The 19,665-nt window shown below is 42.8% G+C and overlaps 1 protein-coding gene across 1 annotated transcript in view; it reads left to right on the forward strand.

Moving 5' to 3' along the window:
* Positions 1-19,665, forward strand: part of KCNU1 (potassium calcium-activated channel subfamily U member 1) — a 260,592-nt gene that overhangs the window by 207,788 nt on the left and 33,139 nt on the right. The window contains exons 20-21 of the mRNA XM_088453055.1: positions 9,316-9,415; positions 19,358-19,567. Coding sequence (XP_088309181.1) covers positions 9,316-9,415; positions 19,358-19,567 — 310 coding nt within the window. The remainder of the gene's footprint in view (positions 1-9,315; positions 9,416-19,357; positions 19,568-19,665) is intronic.

Genomic DNA, 19,665 nt, shown 5'->3' on the forward strand with positions numbered 1-19,665 from the left:
TTTGAGGGTGTCACCACCCTTTAACAGACAGACGCATGCTTGTCGCTGCTGCTTTAAGGATGCAGGTGCGGCTACAGCCCACACATTTCACAAAGACAGCAAAAAAAAGAAGAATATTTTTATTGTTTGTGGAGCACACTTTGAGGGTGTCACCACCCTTTAACAGACAGATGCACGCTTGTCGCTGCTGCTTTAAGGATGCAGGTGCGGCTACATCCCACACATTTCACAAAGACAGAAAAAAAAAGAATATTTTTATTGTTTGTGGAGCACACTTTGAGGGTGTCACCACCCTTTAACAGACAGATGCACGCTTGTCGCTGCTGCTTTAAGGATGCAGGTGCAGCTACAGCCCACACATTTCACAAAGACAGAAAAAAAGAAGAATATTTTTATTGTTTGTGGAGCGCACTTTGATGGTTACACCACCCTTTAACAGACAGACGCATGCTTGTCGCTGCTGCTTTGAGGACAGTATCATATGCAGTGACAGTAGACTTGTCAGAAATTGTTGGCACGTCCTTCAGTCCGGACCAGATGTCCAAACCGGCCCTTGACTTATGACACAGGCTACATCGCACACATTTCACAAAGATAGAAAAAAAAAGAAGAATATTTTTATTGTTTGTGGAGCACACTTTGAGGGTGTCACCACCCTTTAACAGACAGACGCACGCTTGTCACTGCTGCTTTAAGGTTGCAGGTGCGGCATACAGCCCACACATTTCACAAAGACAGAAAAAAAAGAAGAATATTTTTATTGTTTGTGGAGCACACTTTGAGGGTGTCACCACCCTTTAACAGACAGACGCACGCTTGTCACTGCTGCTTTGAGGATGCAAGTGCGGCAACAGCCCACACAATTCACAAAGACAGGAAAAAAAAGAATATTTTTTTATTGTTTGTGGAGCACACTTTGAGGGTGTCACCACCCTTTAACAGACAGACGCACGCTTGTCGCTGCTGCTTTAAGGATGCAGGTGCGGCTACAGCCCACACATTTCACAAAGACAGAAAAAAAAAGAAGAATATTTTTATTGTTTGTGGAGCGCACTTTGAGGGTTACACCACTCTTTAACAGACAGACGCACGCTTGTCGCTGCTGCTTTGAGGATGCAAGTGCGGCTACAGCCCACACAATTCACAAAGACAGAAAAAAAAGAATTTTTTTATTGTTTGTGGAGCACACTTTGAGGGTGTCACCACCCTTTAACAGCAGACGCACGCTTGTCGCTGCTGCTTTAAGGATGCAGGTGCGGCTACAGCCCACACATTTCACAAGGGCAGAAAAAAAGAAGAAGAATATTTTTATTGTTTGTGGAGCGCACTTTGAGGGTTACACCACCCTTTAACAGACAGACGCACGCTTGTCGCTGCTGCTTTGAGGATGCAGGTGGAATCTAGACGGGATTTGGAACCGGGAACACACTACCTCCATCAATTGTCTAAATCCCACTGCACTAATGGCGGATACCGGATGCACGTCTAACACCAACATAGCAGTCAAGGCCTCAGTTATACGTTTTGCTTCAGGATGACTGCTGTCGTACTTCATCCTCATCGCTAGGGACTGTTGGAGGGTCAATTGTTTAGTAAAAGTAGTGGTGTTCCTACTTCCTCTCTGGGATGATGAACAACTCCCAGCAGCAGCAACAGCACTAGGAGGAAGTGGTTCTTGATCTTTCCCTATTTTATTTTTATTGGAGAAAGTTTGGTCCTCCAGTTATGTTATATTGATATATACGTGCGGCTAAGGCGCACACAAACACAGAAAATATTTTTTTATTTTTGCTGGAGAGTAGTGCACTTTGTGGGTTACACCACCCTTTAAGAAATGAGCCAGCCGGCTCTTTACTTATGGGACATAGGCGCACGCTTGGCGCTGCTCCTTTGTTGATGCACGTGCAGCCACAGTGCACACAATTCACAAACACAGAAAATATTTTGTTATTTGGTTTGGAGTGTACTTTGGGGGTTACAGCACCCTTTAACGGTCAAGCCAGCCGGCCCTTTACTTATGACACAGGCGCACGCTTGGCACTACTTTGTTGATGCACGTGCGGCTACTGCGCACACAATTCACAAACACAGAAAATATTTTTTTTTTGGTTTGGACTGGAGTGTACTTTGGGGGTTACAGCACCCTTTAACGGTCAAGCCAGCCGGCCCTTTACTTATGACACAGGCGCACGCTTGGCACTACTTTGTTGATGCACGTGCGGCTACTACGCACACAATTCACAAACACAGAAAATATTTTTTTTTTGGTTTGGACTGGAGTGTACTTTGGGGGTTACAGCACCCTTTAACGGTCAAGCCCGCCGGCCCTTTACTTATGACACAGGCGCACGCTTGGCACTACTTTGTTGATGCACGTGCGGCTACTGCGCACACAATTCACAAACACAGAAAATATTTTTTTTTGGGGTTTGGACTGGAGTGTACTTTGGGGGTTACAGCACCCTTTAACGGTCAAGCCAGCCGGGCCTTTACTTATGACACAGGCGCACGCTTGGCACTACTTTGTTGATGCACGTGCGGCTACTGCGCACACAATTCACAAACACAGAAAAAATATTATTTTTTTAGCACTTGGGGGGAGCACCCCTGATGGACAGAGCACCCCCTGGACAACAATACAGCACCCCTTTAGGACTGGGACACTGCACAGGACTTTGGAGTGGACACAGCCCCTATGGAGAACTGACTGCACAACACAGTCCAGCCAGCCCCTATGGACTTTGAAGTAGTGGACACAGCCCCTATTAACAACAGCAGCACAGCACAACACAGCCAGCCCCTATGGACTTTGAAGTAGTGGACAACAGCAGCACAGCACAGCACAACACTACTCTGCACTACACTACACTACACTACATAGCCCAGCCAGCCCTAACTCCCACCCTCCCTCTTCACTGTCCACAGCCGAGTGAGAAAATGGCGCCGACGCGGGTACCTTATATAGGATCCAACACCCGCGAGACCCGGAAGGCGGGATGATGACGTTTTGCCTCGATTTCAGATCCGAGTCAGGCGGGAAAAGTCGAGCCTGACTCGGATCTGCCTCGGATCGGGGGTGCTCGGGGGGGTTCGGATTTCAGAAATCCGAACCCGCTCACCCCTAATGAATACGCTAACGAACTCACGTTCACTATCCATGGACATATCTATGAATAAGGAAAAAGAAGACATATAAATTTTGGTGTATATAGTTTTGTTATATTTTATGTTGTTATGGTTACATTTTTGAATGTTTACATTTTTTTTTTTTTTACAGGTTTTTAAAGGTTTGGTATGGTATTGTAATCGTGTTTTCTTTTACAGGAATGTCATGTGTTTATTTTTAGGTATTTTAATGTTTTTCTTTCTTTTACAGCAATGGTCTTCAACCTTTGGCCCTCTAGCTGTTGTGGAACTACAGATCCCAGGATGCCCTGCCACAGTTATAGCATGCTGATATTTCCAAACCTTGGCAGGGCATGCTGGGATGTGTAGTTCCACAACAGCTGGAGGGCCGAAGGTTGAAGACCCCTTACAGGAATAATGTGTGTTTTTAAATGTAATGTATGGTGTTTTTTTGGTGACAGTAAAGACGGATTTTGTTTTGTTTGTATTTTTAAGTTTTATTTCTTTAAATGTATTTTTATTTTATCTGTATTGTATTTATTTTTTTACATGTTTTGACAAATATTTTTTGTTATTTCAATATGAAGAATCTTCCTGTAATGTATTTGTTTATCTTGTTTAAATATATGTGTTTATTAACTTTTCAAAAAGTTTAATTGTTTTCTTATTAATTATTAGGTGGGCCCATGACATTGGTGGTCAGTTGGTTAGGTGGGGGGCACACATTGGTGGGTAGTGAGAGCTTAATGCATGACCCAGCCACCGCCCGCCTCAATACGGTGGGCGGTGGCTGGGTCATGCATTTATTACCTAGGGGGGCACACATTGGTGGGTAGTGGAAGCTTAATGCATGACCCAGCTACCGCCCGCCTCATTACGGGGGGCGGTGGCTGGGTCATGCATTTATTACCTGGGGGGGAACACATTGGTGGATAGTGGCAGCTTAATGCATGACCCAGCCACCGCCCACCTCATTACAGCGGGCGGTGGCTGGGTCACCTGAGGGGCACACATTGGTGGGTAGTGGGGGGCACACATTGGTGGTCAGTGTGGTTGCATTTATAAAGTACAAATACTCAGTAAACTTCAACAAAATAAACTTCAGTGTGCAGGCTCCCGACTGTGCTTCCTTCTCTCTCATACACGATGCTGCACAAGATGGCGGAGGGGCGTGTCCAGGCTCCTGTCAGTCAAATTCCGCGTTGTGCGATGAATCATACGATTCGACGTTAGTAAAAAAAACCTCACGATCAGCTGCCATCGTTTTCCATGTTGGCTAATCTGCCCTACAGCACGGCAGATCAGAGGATGCGAGGTACGACGAGCGGGCATGCGCATCGGCATCATGCTCGTGAGTAAAAACTCATGATTTGGACTTATTTTAAACGATTTGTCGTCGCAATTCGTCGAAATTGCCCTAATTGGATGAAAAATCGCTATGTGTGTGGGCACCTTTAGGGTCAGAATTTTGTTTGTTTTTTTCAAAATGGGAGTGATCACTGCATGCTTGAACAGTGATGGAAAGATACCAGTAGAGAAAGAGATATTACAGATTTTAGTCAAGTGTGGGATGAGCACAGAGCTTTACTGATTTGTGAGGGTATAGGATCAAGAGGAGAGTAGTAGAGTAGGAGGATGAGAAGAGTGTAAATAGTTAATCTTCATTAGTGGGGTCAAATGATGAGAATGTGCCACTGGGTTCAGGTAGGGAATTGAACAAGTCCCTGGCTGAGGAAGTGCATACCATTTCATTTCAGATATTATCAACCTTGTTCTTGAAATAGGAAGCAAGATCTCATGAACTGATAGTAGCAGGTGGGTTGGGTGACAGAGGGGTAAGAAGTGATTTAAATGTATTAAAAAGTCACTTGGGCAGAGATGACAGTTTGGAAATATGTTTGTTTGGCATTATCCAGTGCATTACGGTAAGAGTGCTAGATAGTCTTATATGTGAGGAAGTCACTTGGAATATGAGACTTTCGCCACTGACGTTCTACTTTACATGAAAGTTTTTGTACGTGTCTTGTGAATTTGGAATGCCACGGTTGACGTCTAAGTCTACGCGGAATGTGATGGGTAACTGGAGCTACTTCAACAAGGGCTAGTTCTAGGGTCTGGTTCAGGTGTGACACAGCTGTCTCAGGAGAAGTGAAATTAGAAATAGGTAAGAGTGATTGCTGCAGAGAGGTCGATAGTTGTTCAGAATTAATAGCATTAATATCTCTGTGGGTTTGAGGAGGTTTGGTTGATTTGATTGGCATTGAGATTGACGTAATGGAGGAGAGTGTGCAGGTGATAAGGTTATGATCTGAGAGAGGGAAAGGAGAATTAGTGAAATCAGAAACTGAGCATAGTCTGGTATATACAAGATCAAGGCAGTGGCCATCTTGATGAGTAAAGGAGTTAGTCCATTGGGAGAGGCCAAGAGAGGATGTTAAGGAGAGACGTTTGGAGGCATGAGGGGATTGTGGAAATCACCCATGATGATGGTGGAGATGTCACAAGATATGAAGTGAGGGAGCCAGGCAGAAAAATGTACCAGAAAATGATTGGGTGGACCAGGTGGGCGATAGATAACAGCAATGCGCAGAGAGAAAGGGGTGAAAGTCATAATAGAATGTACTTCAAATGATGTAAATGTAAGGGATGGTACCTGTGGAATAACTGTGTATGTAAAAGATTGGGACAGTAGTAATCCTACTCCACCTCCTTTACTATTACCAGGCCTGAAGGTGTGTGTGAAGTGTAGGCCACCGTGTGAGAGGGGAGGAAGTGTCTGTTTGTGTGAGCCATGTTTCTGTTATTGCCAGAAGATTGAGATTATTTGAAATAAAGAGGTCATGGGTGGATGTTAGTTTGTTGCAGACAGAGCGTGCATTCCATAAGGTACATTTTAGTGTTTTGGAGGGTGATGGGAGGCATGTGATGTGTCTGTGGTTTGCTGGATTTATATTTAGTTGTGAGTAGGGCATGTGGGTAGGGCCTGGATTTGGTGATATGTCACCAGCTAATAGAAGTAGAAGGAGAGAGATATAAATATAGTTGTGGGTTTTGTATGAAAGTTTTTTATGGCGACAGGTTGTGGATGTTATTGGCAATTTATGAATATAAGTAAATAGCTCATGTGTGTTCACAAGAGGGGAGTAGATTATTGAGGCTGCAATGTGTACATAGGAGTGAGCTGCAGGGAGAGTGAAGGATGTAATAGCCCTAGAGAAGATGCCATGGAGTGAAATAAGAATGAATAATATTTGGTACATGACGATTTAGAATATAAAGAGGAAATTCTTAGAATACAAAATAAATATAGTTTTCATTTAGAAATTACCTGCTTTTTGATGTTGTTCAATGTTTGTTCAACTGTTTTTTAACTGTCAATTTTGGATCATTCGTGCATAGGATACTTCGTCCATGGGATGCACAGCTCAAATTTCCAGCACAGCACTCTTAGGTCAGACTAGTAAGACATAGGCCCTCATTCAGAGGCGCTCGCAAAATGCGAGCGGTCGCTCTGAATGAGGGCTGCCGCTTGGCTTTTGAAGTACGGCCTCCTGGTCGCTAGCTAAGCTGTGGGTTAGCGACCAACCAGGTTGATGGTCACGATGGTCAATGGTCACGACCATCGCGACCATCAGGGTTTGTGACGAGACCCTAAGGTTGGGTCTCAGCAACCGCAAGCCCCAGTAAGCTTCCTGCTCTGATCGAGCAGGAAGCTCCCCACTGACATCACTGCTGATGTTAGTGCGGCCGCCCACAAAAAGGCAGGCATTCCTTAAGGAATGCCTCCGTTTGTGAAACCACCCCCCCGCCACGCCTACAAAATGGATCGAGCTGTCGAACAACATCGACAGCCGCCCCTTTTGTACTGAGCTCCGGAGCGAGAGAATTTCTCTCTCGCTCCAGGGCTTGTGCGGGCACTGCGCGTGCGCAGGGCCTAAACATCGACCCGCTTGCGAGTGCTCAGTGCTTGCAAGCGGGTCTGAATGAGGTCCCTAATGTGGCTGATTAACACAGGCTACACCTGAGACATGTCCAGCTGACCTAGGGTGTTAAATTGCCTTGTGGTTGTAAACAGCAGCCCAGTATGCCATCATAAACTATGCTTCACTGACCACATCACAAAAATAGGTAATGATGAGTATGGTCAAGCTTGTTTATGCAAATGTGGATTATGCAGACCTGTTAGGTCTTATTTATAATGTAAGTTCTGGGCAGAATGCCTGTGTGTATCATGTATGTTCTGATCACAATGCCTATTTGTATCATGTATGTTCTGGGCAAAATGCCTATGTGTGTATGATATATTTTCTGGTCTCAATGCATATGTGTATTGTCACGCCTGAGGGTTGGTTTGGGTTGGAACAATCGTGGCGAGAACAGGAATATTGTCTTTATTGAACAGCAGGTTGGAATGGGACTGGACTTAAAATACTGAAGGAATGGGCAGAAATTGAGCTTGTCTTGAAGTGAAGAGCACAAGGAATGCCAAAACTTGGCGACTAACTGCACTCCCAAGTCAGAGATTATTTCCAGAGGTAGTCCATGGAGTCTGAAGATTTCTTGTATGAATAATTGAGCCAATGTGGGAGCTGATGGTTAGAAGTGAGCCATTTTGGTGAACTGGTCAACTACCACCCAGATGGTGTTGAATTTGTTTGAAAATGAAAACCATCAATAGATGTGACCACGGTTGATGTGGAACAGAGAGAGGAAGTTACTGCCCAGCTGGAGACTGTCGAGGCACTTTGATGGACCACTGTTTAGTAGACATGGGAATCCGTCATTGGATTCATGGGTAGTGCCATCCTGAGGGATACTGAGTAATGTTTGAGGGATTCATTGGATCTAAATAAATGTGGTTCCTGACACACACATACACATATATATAGATTGAGATATATAAATATATACACATATTATATATTTATATACGGGCAGTGGCAGACGCCAAAAAATATAAATGGCCAGGGTGCACATCCAGAGATCCCTTTGCACAAACGCAGAAGAATGGCAGCAATCTGTGGACTTCATTTGAAATTACCACAGTACAAGGCTTAATTTTGCCAACAGTAAGCCTTGTGCTGTGGTTACTTCCATGAAGTCCACGGAGTGCCGCCATTCTTCTGCATTTGACACAGCCCCAGCTCCTCCGAGTCAGACTCAGCACCCCCCTCTCTGCCCACAGTGCCCAGTGACAGCCCGCCCCGTCTGTCTCCTAGCCTGCCTGCCTGAGCTAGTTAAACTTACTTCTTGATGCAGATAATGCTGCAAATACCTGGTCCGATGGCTGGGTGGTGGACAGCGGCCAGCGCCGATTAATATGGAGACGGAGCCATGAGACCACTCACGGCTCTGCTTCGCAAAGGCCCATGGGAGGAATGGCCGCGGTTCAGCATTCCATTTGCCCTAGGCATTTGCTTAGAATGCCTATGCCTAGAGTTTTCTCTGCAACTAAATCCAGGATACATTGGCTGGCTCTCCAACTAAATCCAGGATACATACTGTACATGAAGGGTTTCAGCCAGCACTGAATAAAACATTTGTGTTTAAGGTTTCCATAAAGATGCATTATCACCTAATTGTTCCACTTTCCTCTTTTACTCCTTACCGTCACCGAATTCCCGGGAGCCAGCTCCATGCAGCCAGTATTCCAGAGCGCCTCCATATCTGTCACACACAGTATAGAGTACTATAATAACTCATAGAAATATATCAGACATTTTAGTTTCTAAACTGACTTAATTAAATGTGAGTTATAATCGGATATGCTGCTATAGGTTACAGTAATATTTTTCAGTTCGCCAGTTTTCTTAAATGTAACTCCTAATATGCCATTAATTTCCAAATAATTAATTGTTAATGCAAAGAATAAAGTGTAAACAACTTGTCACCTTCAATTGCGAGAGGTTCTGTTAGAATTCTGGAGCTCAGGCTAAAAATATAAAATCATTGGTTAATCAATATTACAAGAAGGGATGTACTGCTCATAGGTCACATTATATTTGGGCCAGGGCAGATAGGAGCAGCTGTGTCATGAACAAATAATCCATCATTGTAAAAATGCATTTCAGTTTCCATCTATTTCTATTCATTTGATGAAATGTCTCATGGGCCACAGGTGGGAACTGTAGAACAGACTGAGGATCGCATTTCTAGAAATAAAATGTCTTGTCTGCCATTTTGTTGTAGACCATCCACTAGTGAACTGATGGACAGTAGTTACCGTACTCTGGACTCTACCGGGATGTTCCATTTGTGCAAAGCAGTTCCATTGAAGCAGGCTACCTTGGTTAGTCCTTACTTTATTCACAAAACTTTTTGATGTAAGATGTAAGTTGTCATATAAACTGTGTACCAACATATAGATAGGCATACTCACATATTTATGTAATATAGTATTTTGATACTTCATACAGGAACTTTTTTGACAAATTAAAATCAAGGAAATAGCACGTATACCCATCGTTCACATCATGGTCCAGGGTTGTTCACTCTTGAAAATATTTATTTATTCACAGCTTTATAGAAATAAAATGTACTAACATAATTCTGCTATATCAAAATGTGTCCAGAATTGAAAGTAGATATGACAAGATAATGGTATCATGTATTATAAATAAGCAATACCCCAACATAACATTTAATATAATCAATGTGATAGTTCTGTTTGGATAATTGAATTTCATTGAATTCTTCTTTTTCTTACTAACCTATGAAAAAATGTCCTTTTTAATGTTAGATAAATCTTACTTACCATTGGCAAACTTGCACTGTTCTGTGTCTTTTGCTGTTTCTTGGCCTTTTCATGCTCACCAAAGTCATGGCATGGTAAAGATCAGGATGGTTTTGAAAGGAACACTTAAACTGTCCTTAGTACAGTCAACAACATTCACATAGCCAGGTTCAAAGGTCTATCCTTATAATTCTTTATCATTCTGCAGGTTCTAACATAGAGAATCTTCTGCTTCAGCAATTGCATCTAGCTCGGATTAGTAATAAAGTCTGTCTGATTTAGTACCGTTTTCAGTGTTAACTAGATATGTGCGCTAACCCCTGTGTTTTGGTTTTGGCAAAACCACCGTCAAAGTGCTTTGTTTCGGATGCGGACTTGGATTTCTTTAAAATTGATAAAAAGAGCTAAAATTATATAATTTGGACCTGTTTACATGCAATCCAAAACCCGAGATTAAGGCCCTGATTCAGAGCCGGACGCAAGTCGCTGCTCGTTCGCTCCGAGCGATGTTTGCCCAACTGCGCATGCGTACGGATCGTTATACGCATGCGCGAACAACTCAGTGCGGCCGAAATTCATGTGCTCGCAAAATAGCGAATGCCTGATAATTTGAGTGACAGAAAGAGGCGTATGTGGGTGGTAACAGGGGAAGGTGCTTGAAAACGGGGAGTGGAGATCCGATCGCAGGCGTGCTTAAAGGTCAAAACGGGCATTTTATGGGTGTGCCTATTTAAAACAGCAGCGTCATTGACCACGTCACTGGGTTATTTTAGAGCCAGAACTGCTCGCAAAATTGTGGTAGCAAACACCAGCCCCAAGAAAAGCGAGCAGTTCATACCCTGGTCGATGTACTCGTTTAATCTAATAAATAGCGGACATAACGTAGGATGCGAGTGGCCAGGGGGCGTATTTTTTCAAAAAACAAATGCAAGTTTTGTTCGCTCGTTCAGACATAGAGGCGTGAACAGACCGCAAACAGCGAACGGTTCATTTGAATAGCCACCCCTTGTTTTAGGACGAACGACCGCAAATAGCGAGTGGCTCTGAATGAGGGCCTAAGTTTTTAAGTCCTTACAGTAGACCCGACCCGGGACTTGGTTCTACTCAGTACCCCAAAAGAAATCCAAGCTACAGTATGCCTCGATTCTACTCAGCACCCCAAAATTTGGGTGTGCACTGTTTTCAGGAACACCAAACTGCTCATTTCCAGTTTTAACTTCTCTCTGTCATCTGTGTCGGCATTAAACACACAAACACACACTAGAAACAAACAAAACTTTTAAAAGTAGATGATAAATATGAGTATAAAAAATACTTTAAAAGATTTTAAAAAAAATTACAAAACTGTTGAATTGATTTTCAGGTACTGTAGGCCAGTAGGCTTCTGCCTTCAAAAGCAGTCTTCAGTGATTGTAGTGTTATCGCTGGCGGTAACCCTATGAAGTGAAAAAAGAACCATAGTAATTTACAGAATTAAAGGAAATTGTCCTAGCTTGCCTTGGGTTCAATTATGGGGTTCTTTTTACAATCGTCATTTCAAGGCACATAAGATTAGTAGCCATCAGTAGCCCTAGATTGTAAGCTCCTAGGAGCAGGGTCCTCCTGCCCACTGTCTCACAACCTTCTTCTCTGGCACTTCTATGACAGCCTTCACCTTCCCAGCTGTATTGTGTATGGAGAATTGTGTTGCTAATTGTTACTTTGTATTCTGTTTATATTTTGGTTACTGTATTTTAATGTAATGTTCTGTGTACCCTTTACTGTATGTACGGCACTGCGGACCACTTGTGGCGCCCTATAAATAAAATGTAATAATAATAATGTTGGAGGGTGGTACAGTTAGTAAAGGGAGGCAAAGCACAGATGGATGAAAAGGGACAGAGGCTCAGATGGTGAAGCGGGTTATAGTTCAGATGGTTTAGATTAGAGGCACAGATAATGAGGGGTGTGGAGGCACAGTTTTGCAGGGATGCAGTGGCACAGGTGGGGAAGGGACATAGGCATAGGTGGTGAGGGATGCAATGGTATAGATGCTGAGGGAGCAGAGGCACAGGTGGGGAGGAAGGCAGTGGCATAAGTAGTGATGGGTGCAGATACACATCGTGAGTGAGGCAGTGGTACAGGTGGGGAGGGGGCAAAGGCACAGGAAATAATAGTGGTGCAGATTGGAATGGGGCAGCAGTACAGATTGCTAAGGGAATGGCAGACTTGGCAAAGGCACACATCTGTTCACCTCTGTCTGTGAAAACGCACCTACTCCCTTTGCCTTATCAGTGTGGTTCAAACAGCAAGTAATTTGCCTAGCCAAAGCAGGTATGGGAGAAGAGTAGGAGAGCTGGGGGCAGGGTACATGCGGATTGCAGAACATGTAGAAGGAAGTAGAGCTAATCGGGACCTGATCATCGAGAGAAGATGATCCCTGGCTGGCTGCAAACAGCTTTTGATTCCCTGGCTGACTGTGAATCAAACGTAATTCCTGGTCTAAATTATCAATGATGACAATCTTATGGCTGTTCCCAATGAGAAAGGGGGCCCGCTGGCATTGTACTCCCCTGATGGTGGCCATTCTCATACCCTCTCTTAAATTGGATGTGTACTGCATAGTAAACTAACAGTATCTTAAACTATATGACAAAGAGAAGGCATATGATCACTGTGTGAGATTACACCAGGGCCGTATCAACCAGGAGATGATATTTTAAGAGGGACGACAGATATTGTTTATATAAAGGGCATTGGCACATGTCACACAAATTATGCTGCCCACTTGCAGCATCAATTAACATAGCTTAACACCTGCCAACACTGCTGGGATATGTATGCATTATGTAGTTGGCTAACTTTGCAATGGATGGACAAGTGGCAAGTACGGGGTTTGTCTCACAACATAGCCCCAGGTCACCTTCTATGCCAAAGATCTGCCTCTTGACTGAGCCACTCATCATACTTCATAAACATTTTCGGTGACAATCCTTTACTATTTATTTTTGCAGTACAGCATATTACTAGTGATGCACAAAATGGAAGTTGTTCATAATCAATTGATTGACGCATCACAGATGCATGTAAGGGAGGGGTTATTCTAGACAAGAAAAACCAGACACACATTCCCCCAGCACTCTGCAATGGACCAACAAACAAGACATGCATCCTACATAATAATAGTAACTGAGTCATCTGCAGTTTATTATTATGTGGGATGCATGTCTCTTTTGCTGGTCCATTGCAGAGTGCTGGGGGAATGTGTGTCTGGTTTTTCTAATACAAAATATTAACAAGATCCTCTTAACCAACATGCAAAGGTCCCTTTCATTCTTAGGAAAGAATTACACCATTATGTATCTTCCCTTTCTGCTTATTGCTTAACATTGCCCATTTCTAGAAGTCTTTGTGGCAAGTTTTACCACCACTGGACCAATCTTCTTCCTTTCATACCATTGGGGCTGGTGGCTTCAAACTAGCGGTAGCAGAAGGATGGTAAAGTGGAAAGGAAAGGGTGGTGAACACCACCAAACATTGATAAGCAGCACGGGCAATGAGAGACCACCCCACCACAAATTTCCCAGAAACCTCCAGGGTCTAGACCTATAGAGCAGCGAGAGCGGAGCAATTTAGAGGAGACTACTTTTGTGTCTGTAATGGCAGTGACGGAGGAAAGAGATGCTTAGAATATTCTACAAAGCAGAGTGTGGAGATGTCCTTCTGGATTTTGACAATCCTATGGCTATGAAGCTAGTGAAAAGCCACCTTCCTATGCAACCAATGGTGGACTGGTGGGAGTGATCAGCAATGATGGAACTTATTGCAGGTCCATTGCTGGGAATGTCATGAACTTGCAGGACCCCATGTGGCTCAGGCAAAATCCACCATGTGTCAGGTACTGTTACTCAGGCCGTTTGAGAAATGGGACAAGCCTCTGTTGATCACATGCCTAAAGGTAGAGGTCTGAAGGCCATTAAATAGTGAGCACAGTGAAAAGTTGGGCATGAATGGGGTCATCTGGGATTGTAATACAATCAGCACTCAAACTCTGCTGAAAGTGGTCCTAGAAGGGAGAAAAAGCTGGTTCCACAGAGGTGATTGAGAAGAAAGTCATTGAAAGAGATAGTGTAGAGAAGCAAGAGACCATAATGAAGGGGGCATATTCACTCTAGACACAAATCACCCATAAACTGGCAGGCCATGAGAGCACTGGAAGAATCTTTAGTGGAGGAGGAGCCACGTGACCTGTTAATCATTGCAAAAGTTACCATTCCTTCTATGGGGGCCCAAAAGTTTGGTATGTGATCAACACCCATTGGGCAATGAATACGTTTAAGCCTCTGACTATGTTATTGAGCATTATAAACAAAGCATCTATCAAAGATTGTTATGCATTGCATCATAGAGTGCTTTCATAATGCATGATGACCAGAGATAGTTTATTTGAGATATATGACAGATAAACAAATCATGTGAGCAATCCATGTGTTTTCTCAGAAGCATTTATGAATACCATTGCATGTGGCCATTTCCTTGGCCTGTGTTTAAGGCTGGCATTATAAAGTGGAGGAACTGTTGGTGGAAAAGTATAGGCTTTTTACTAAGCTGAAAAGTGGCAGCCTATGCCTTGAAGTAATTACACATAAGTAACAGTAATACCCTTTTATTGTTCATCTATGTGTGAACAGACTTTCCACACCGAGCTACATGATTCCCAGTGCAGATAGTTACATGAGTCCCACCACACACAGCTGCATGATTCCCATCTTACACAGCAGCATGATTCCCACCACACACAGCTGCATGTTTCCCACCGTACACAGCAGCATGATTCCCACCACACACAGCTGCATGATTCCCACCGTACACAGCTGCATGATTCCCACTGCACAAAGCAGCATAATTCCCACATGATTCCCACCGCACATAGCAGCATGATTCCCACCGCACAAAGCAGCATGATTCCCAGCACACACAGCAGCATTATTCCCACCGCACATAGCAGCATGATTCCCAGCACACACAGCAGCATGATTCCCACCACATACAGCAGCATGATTCCCACCACACACAGCAGTATATTACCCACCGCACACAGCTGCATGATTCCCGCTGCACACAGCAGCATGATTCCCACTAAGCACCTTACAAGAGATTCACACTCACTGCCTGGCTGCCTGTGCAATACTTAGGATGAAATATCTGCTTTTGGAATATAAACATTATGCTAAGCAAGTAGAACAAACAGCCTTAAAACCCAGTTAATTATCAATGAGGCTTAATTCTCATCACTCATATTAATTGTGGAATTATACCTTTTCTCCAAGAGACTCTGGCTAATAATCAATCCATTTGTCTCTTTTAAGATAAGCTTCATTTTAGTGAGCAGTCTGTCTCATTCAGGAGACGGATGGTTGGACTTCGGGCCAATGAGATTAAAGGCTTGATAGGGATTCATTAGTCAACGATAATGAAACGGGTTCAATCGAAGAAGATCTTTTAATATGTGTTATTTGTATTCATGGTTAAATGATGTTGTAAATAAGACACCTTTACTGCTTTGCTGATGAGCTAAAATCCAGGAAGTTTAACTGTTTCATGCTACCTCCATTATAAAGTCTAGATGTCCTCATATTACCTCATACATCTGATTTGGTAACATGACAAATATATATTGCAGTTTTGGCATTTACCAATACACCGCACTAAGAGGCCTATTTATTAATATTTGCAGGGGGTTTCTGGGCATAATTGCAATTATTAAGTTTTCCCCGAATGTGTATATGGGGGACTGGAGCAGATATCAGAGATATCTGCAGTATCCCATTTTAAATACCAGCCCCCCTAGGTTTCTATGGGGGGCTGCTTTATTGCGGAATTTACCAAGAATACGAAGCATCTGAAAATGTGTTAGTATTGTAGCCTATAGGTTACGCTTCACAGAAATTACTAGGAAAGGGACCCATGGGTTCACACCCCCCCCCCCAGCAATGGCCGTCCGCGCACCTTCAGACCACACATGCACAATTGCATCATGGGATCTCAAAGAAGAAGGGATCTGATTGCATTAGCGATCACTACCCTTATTTTACACCCGCAGGGGACAGCCCCTGTTTTGTAAAACATTCACTCAGTACTTCATTTCATATTGCCACAATAAGTGACAATATGACATTTTAATTATTGGGTTTACAACCCTACAATTCATAAATATGCCCCTAATACTTTGAAGTCAATTTTTGTATTCTTAAATGTACATGTAGTAACATTGGGCAAAGAGAACTAATGTACTTACTGTAAACAGACTCATTTGCATGACTGATTAAGGCTAATATATGATCGGTAGCTTTAGACTATAGCCTATAAGTTATTAAACATGCCTGGGACTACTTACTTTGTTGTGGCTTTGGTTTCGTGCGCATCAAATAAAAACAATACCAACCACCAAAGCTCCACATTGCTTATGTTTACACAATTCCCCATCAGAGGAGCTTTTGTACTCCATGTCAACAAGTGCTTGAGTCCTGACAAAGAAAGTATCGGGCACTTAGCAAATCTGTCCTATCATCTAATTTCTTTGTGTCTGGTGGTGCTAGAAGCTGAAATCAACAAAGCCCCATTAGAAAGAACACGCTCTATGAACATATGGTGAGTAACATAAGAGTTCTCACTAAGGAATGTTGTTACAGAGGTACACTTAATGGATCAGAGGAGGGAGGTGTTTATGCCCCATAAAATCTAACAGTAAAACAGTACGAGCACCATAGAAGAACCTATGAAACAAGACCTTCAGGGCAACTAAATCAATTAGACATAATGTACATGAGAACATGCACTGTGAAATGCACCAACAGAGCTGTTATTGTCTGTCTGCATCACATTATTATAGGCAGTAAACAATATAGTCCTGATTTATATACCCCCAGACAGTGCTACAATTGTTGGATTTGTAGCTAAGGGGTGAAAGGTTGCATGACTCACCAGTCCCTTTGTTCCTCATTAGACCGTTTGACTCGCCAGGGCACCCCTTGGCAGCCTGCCTTTAAAGAGATATGTTGTTATCATCTTGAAATTATGTAGCAACATTTTCTTTGTATCTTAGAGAATGCTGCCCATTGGCACATCTTAAAACTAGACTAGGCTACAGTAAAGGAAAAGGTCCAGCTGAGTGAAAGAAGGAATGGTTACACATGCAATGTACAGTAGACTAAAACAATGGGGGAAATGTATCGGAGAAGTGGTATAGCAACCAATCAGCTTCTACTTATTTTATAGAATGTACTTGACAAATGCTCCCTCAAAGCTGATTCATTGCTTCCCCACTGGTCGACTTATCCACTCTTCTGTTTGTTTGATACATCAACCCCAATTAATGAAGCGGAGGAAGCAAGACTAACTGAAAATGTATGTTTCTAAATGGAAGGGTATTACTGAGTTATACAATAATACATTGGTTGGTGAATTATACAGTATATTGGTTGGTAGAGCATCTTGGATTGCAAACAAAAAGTATGGTGGTCACTCACATCAGCTTAATGACATTGCACAGGTGCTTGTAAAGGGCGGGGTTTACACTGAACTACAGAAAAAAGGGGAATTCCCTCCAGCACACTGCAGCAATATCAACAAAAATACTTGAATCCTACATAATAATAGAAATTCAGAGGTATTGGTTACATACATTTGCAAATATATGAATAAGCGCCGGGCCAATGTCAAGGCTCCTATATACCTGCGTCCATCCATCTTGGATTGCCATCTCATGAATAAGTCACACAATATTCTATTAAAAATTATAACTACTGAAATTGTTCCGTCATGTTTCCATGTGTGTAAATGAGCCGTTCTCAAATTATCATCTGATGGATTTCTGCTGTTTTTTTTCAGTTGCAGGGACAGCATTTAGAGGCATCAATTGGGATTGCCTGAACGCTGCACTTTTCAGCTAGAAAAGTGCTGTATTCATAAGAGCTTAATTGCTACTGTGGTGACATACAGAAGTGAAAGGGACAAGCGGCACCCCTCTCTTAAAAAAATCAATTATGCTCTTAAAACGCTACAAGGAACATTTTTAAAGCTGAATCTCATTCTTATGACAGCAGGAATATTACCCCTACACTTCCAGCTGTCATCAAAGGCACCATTGAGCATAGTTGGAAATGTGTAGTGTTTAAGCATTGCCATCACCAACTTAAAGGGTCAGACTGTTCTTTAAAAGTATGCTTTAGTGATTGGTTGCATTGTCGTGCCAGGATCATTGTGCATATTCAGGGGTAGATTTACTAAAGGTCGATTTTGATCGATATAAAAGATGTGAAAATCGATCAATATCAATCTTGTGCTTCTGGGGCTAAATCACACATTTACTAGTACTTAAGAAACCAAATCAAAAAGTGTCTGTTAATAAATGTGTGATTTAGCCCCACAAACACAATATTGATTGATTGATTGATTGATTGATTGATTGATTTTCATTGATTTTAAATCACTTAAAATCAACCTTTAGTAATACACCTCTCAGTGGCTGCAGTGGGACATGTAAATATCTTTGTCTGTAGATTTTCTAGCTCCGCATATCTGGTAAATGCCTTGCAATTTTAAATTAATGTGAATTAAAAAATATATTGTTTGTCGATGCTACACATATAATTTAATATGTCCAGGGTATTGCACAATTCTAAACCATTTCAGAAACATTTGTAAGTATATAGCCAAACATCATAGAGAATGTAATAGTAAAATAACGATCAAAGCAGTAGCTGATTGATCTGTATCCTAAGGCCATTCTCTTAAATACATTCATTAATGGTTTATGTTGTTTGCATTAGGATGTGTAAAGGCAATCAATGTTCATAACAATGTATCATTTGAATGCAACATATAATACCTCTAAACAAGCCCTGTCAATAGAGCAACAGTAGCTATGTGTTAATGTCATTACATGCTAATTTCATGTGAAGTGTTGTAATATGTTGCATTGCTGTTGGCACCTCCAGCTTTTATATCAGTATATTGGGCCTGATTCAGAGTTGTACACAAACCTGATGGATTACTTACTATTACTTAAGACGCCTCCTGCGACTCTGCATATTGCAGCACACAGGGGTGCCGAGTGGGGGAGTGGGTACTAATTACCCAGGCTCAGCCTTGTTGGAGGGGCCCGGGTCCGATGCTGACCCCCCCTTACCTGTTTGCAGCCCACCACAGCAGTCTAGTGTGCCTGTGGGGGGGAGCGATCACAATGATCGCACCCTCCTTGGATTTGCACCGGGCTGAGGGGCTTATAGCGCCCCCCTCTCTATCACACAGCGCCTAGGGTTTTTTCTTCTAAGGGAGTGTGGCCATGCCTCCCACGATTATGCCAAGACCCCCTTCCCCTGGGCCTGGGCTGGTTCTCTATGACCCTGGCAGCACAGACGTTGTGTACTAAGATGCAGTGGCTTTGCTACAGCGTCCATCTCTGAATGAAGCCCATTGCCAAAGCTGACAGACTTAAAGTGTTACTCTATCCACCAGACTCCACAAACTGCAGTACAAATGGAATTCCAAAATCACATTGTGGTCAGCATCTTTGGATACATTGGCCTGAGGGACTTTGTCATGCCTCTTCGCACCAGTAACTTCAGCTACCAGGAACTGAAGCCAGTCGTCTTTCTTGGGCCTCTCAAGTACCTTAGGAGAGAATGGAAAAGCATTCAAAATTTCCCCAAGCTGTTTGTGTTTCCCGTAAGTCATAGTCGCGTGCTTGAGTACACATTTTGCCCTCTTCACATGTTACAGGCATGTTTATACTGTGTAAACATGATATTTTATAAAGGTGGAAT

This window comes from Taudactylus pleione, unplaced genomic scaffold, assembly GCF_031769625.1.
Source record: "Taudactylus pleione unplaced genomic scaffold, aTauple2 ptg000567l, whole genome shotgun sequence".
Classification (NCBI taxonomy): Eukaryota; Metazoa; Chordata; class Amphibia; order Anura; family Myobatrachidae; genus Taudactylus; species Taudactylus pleione.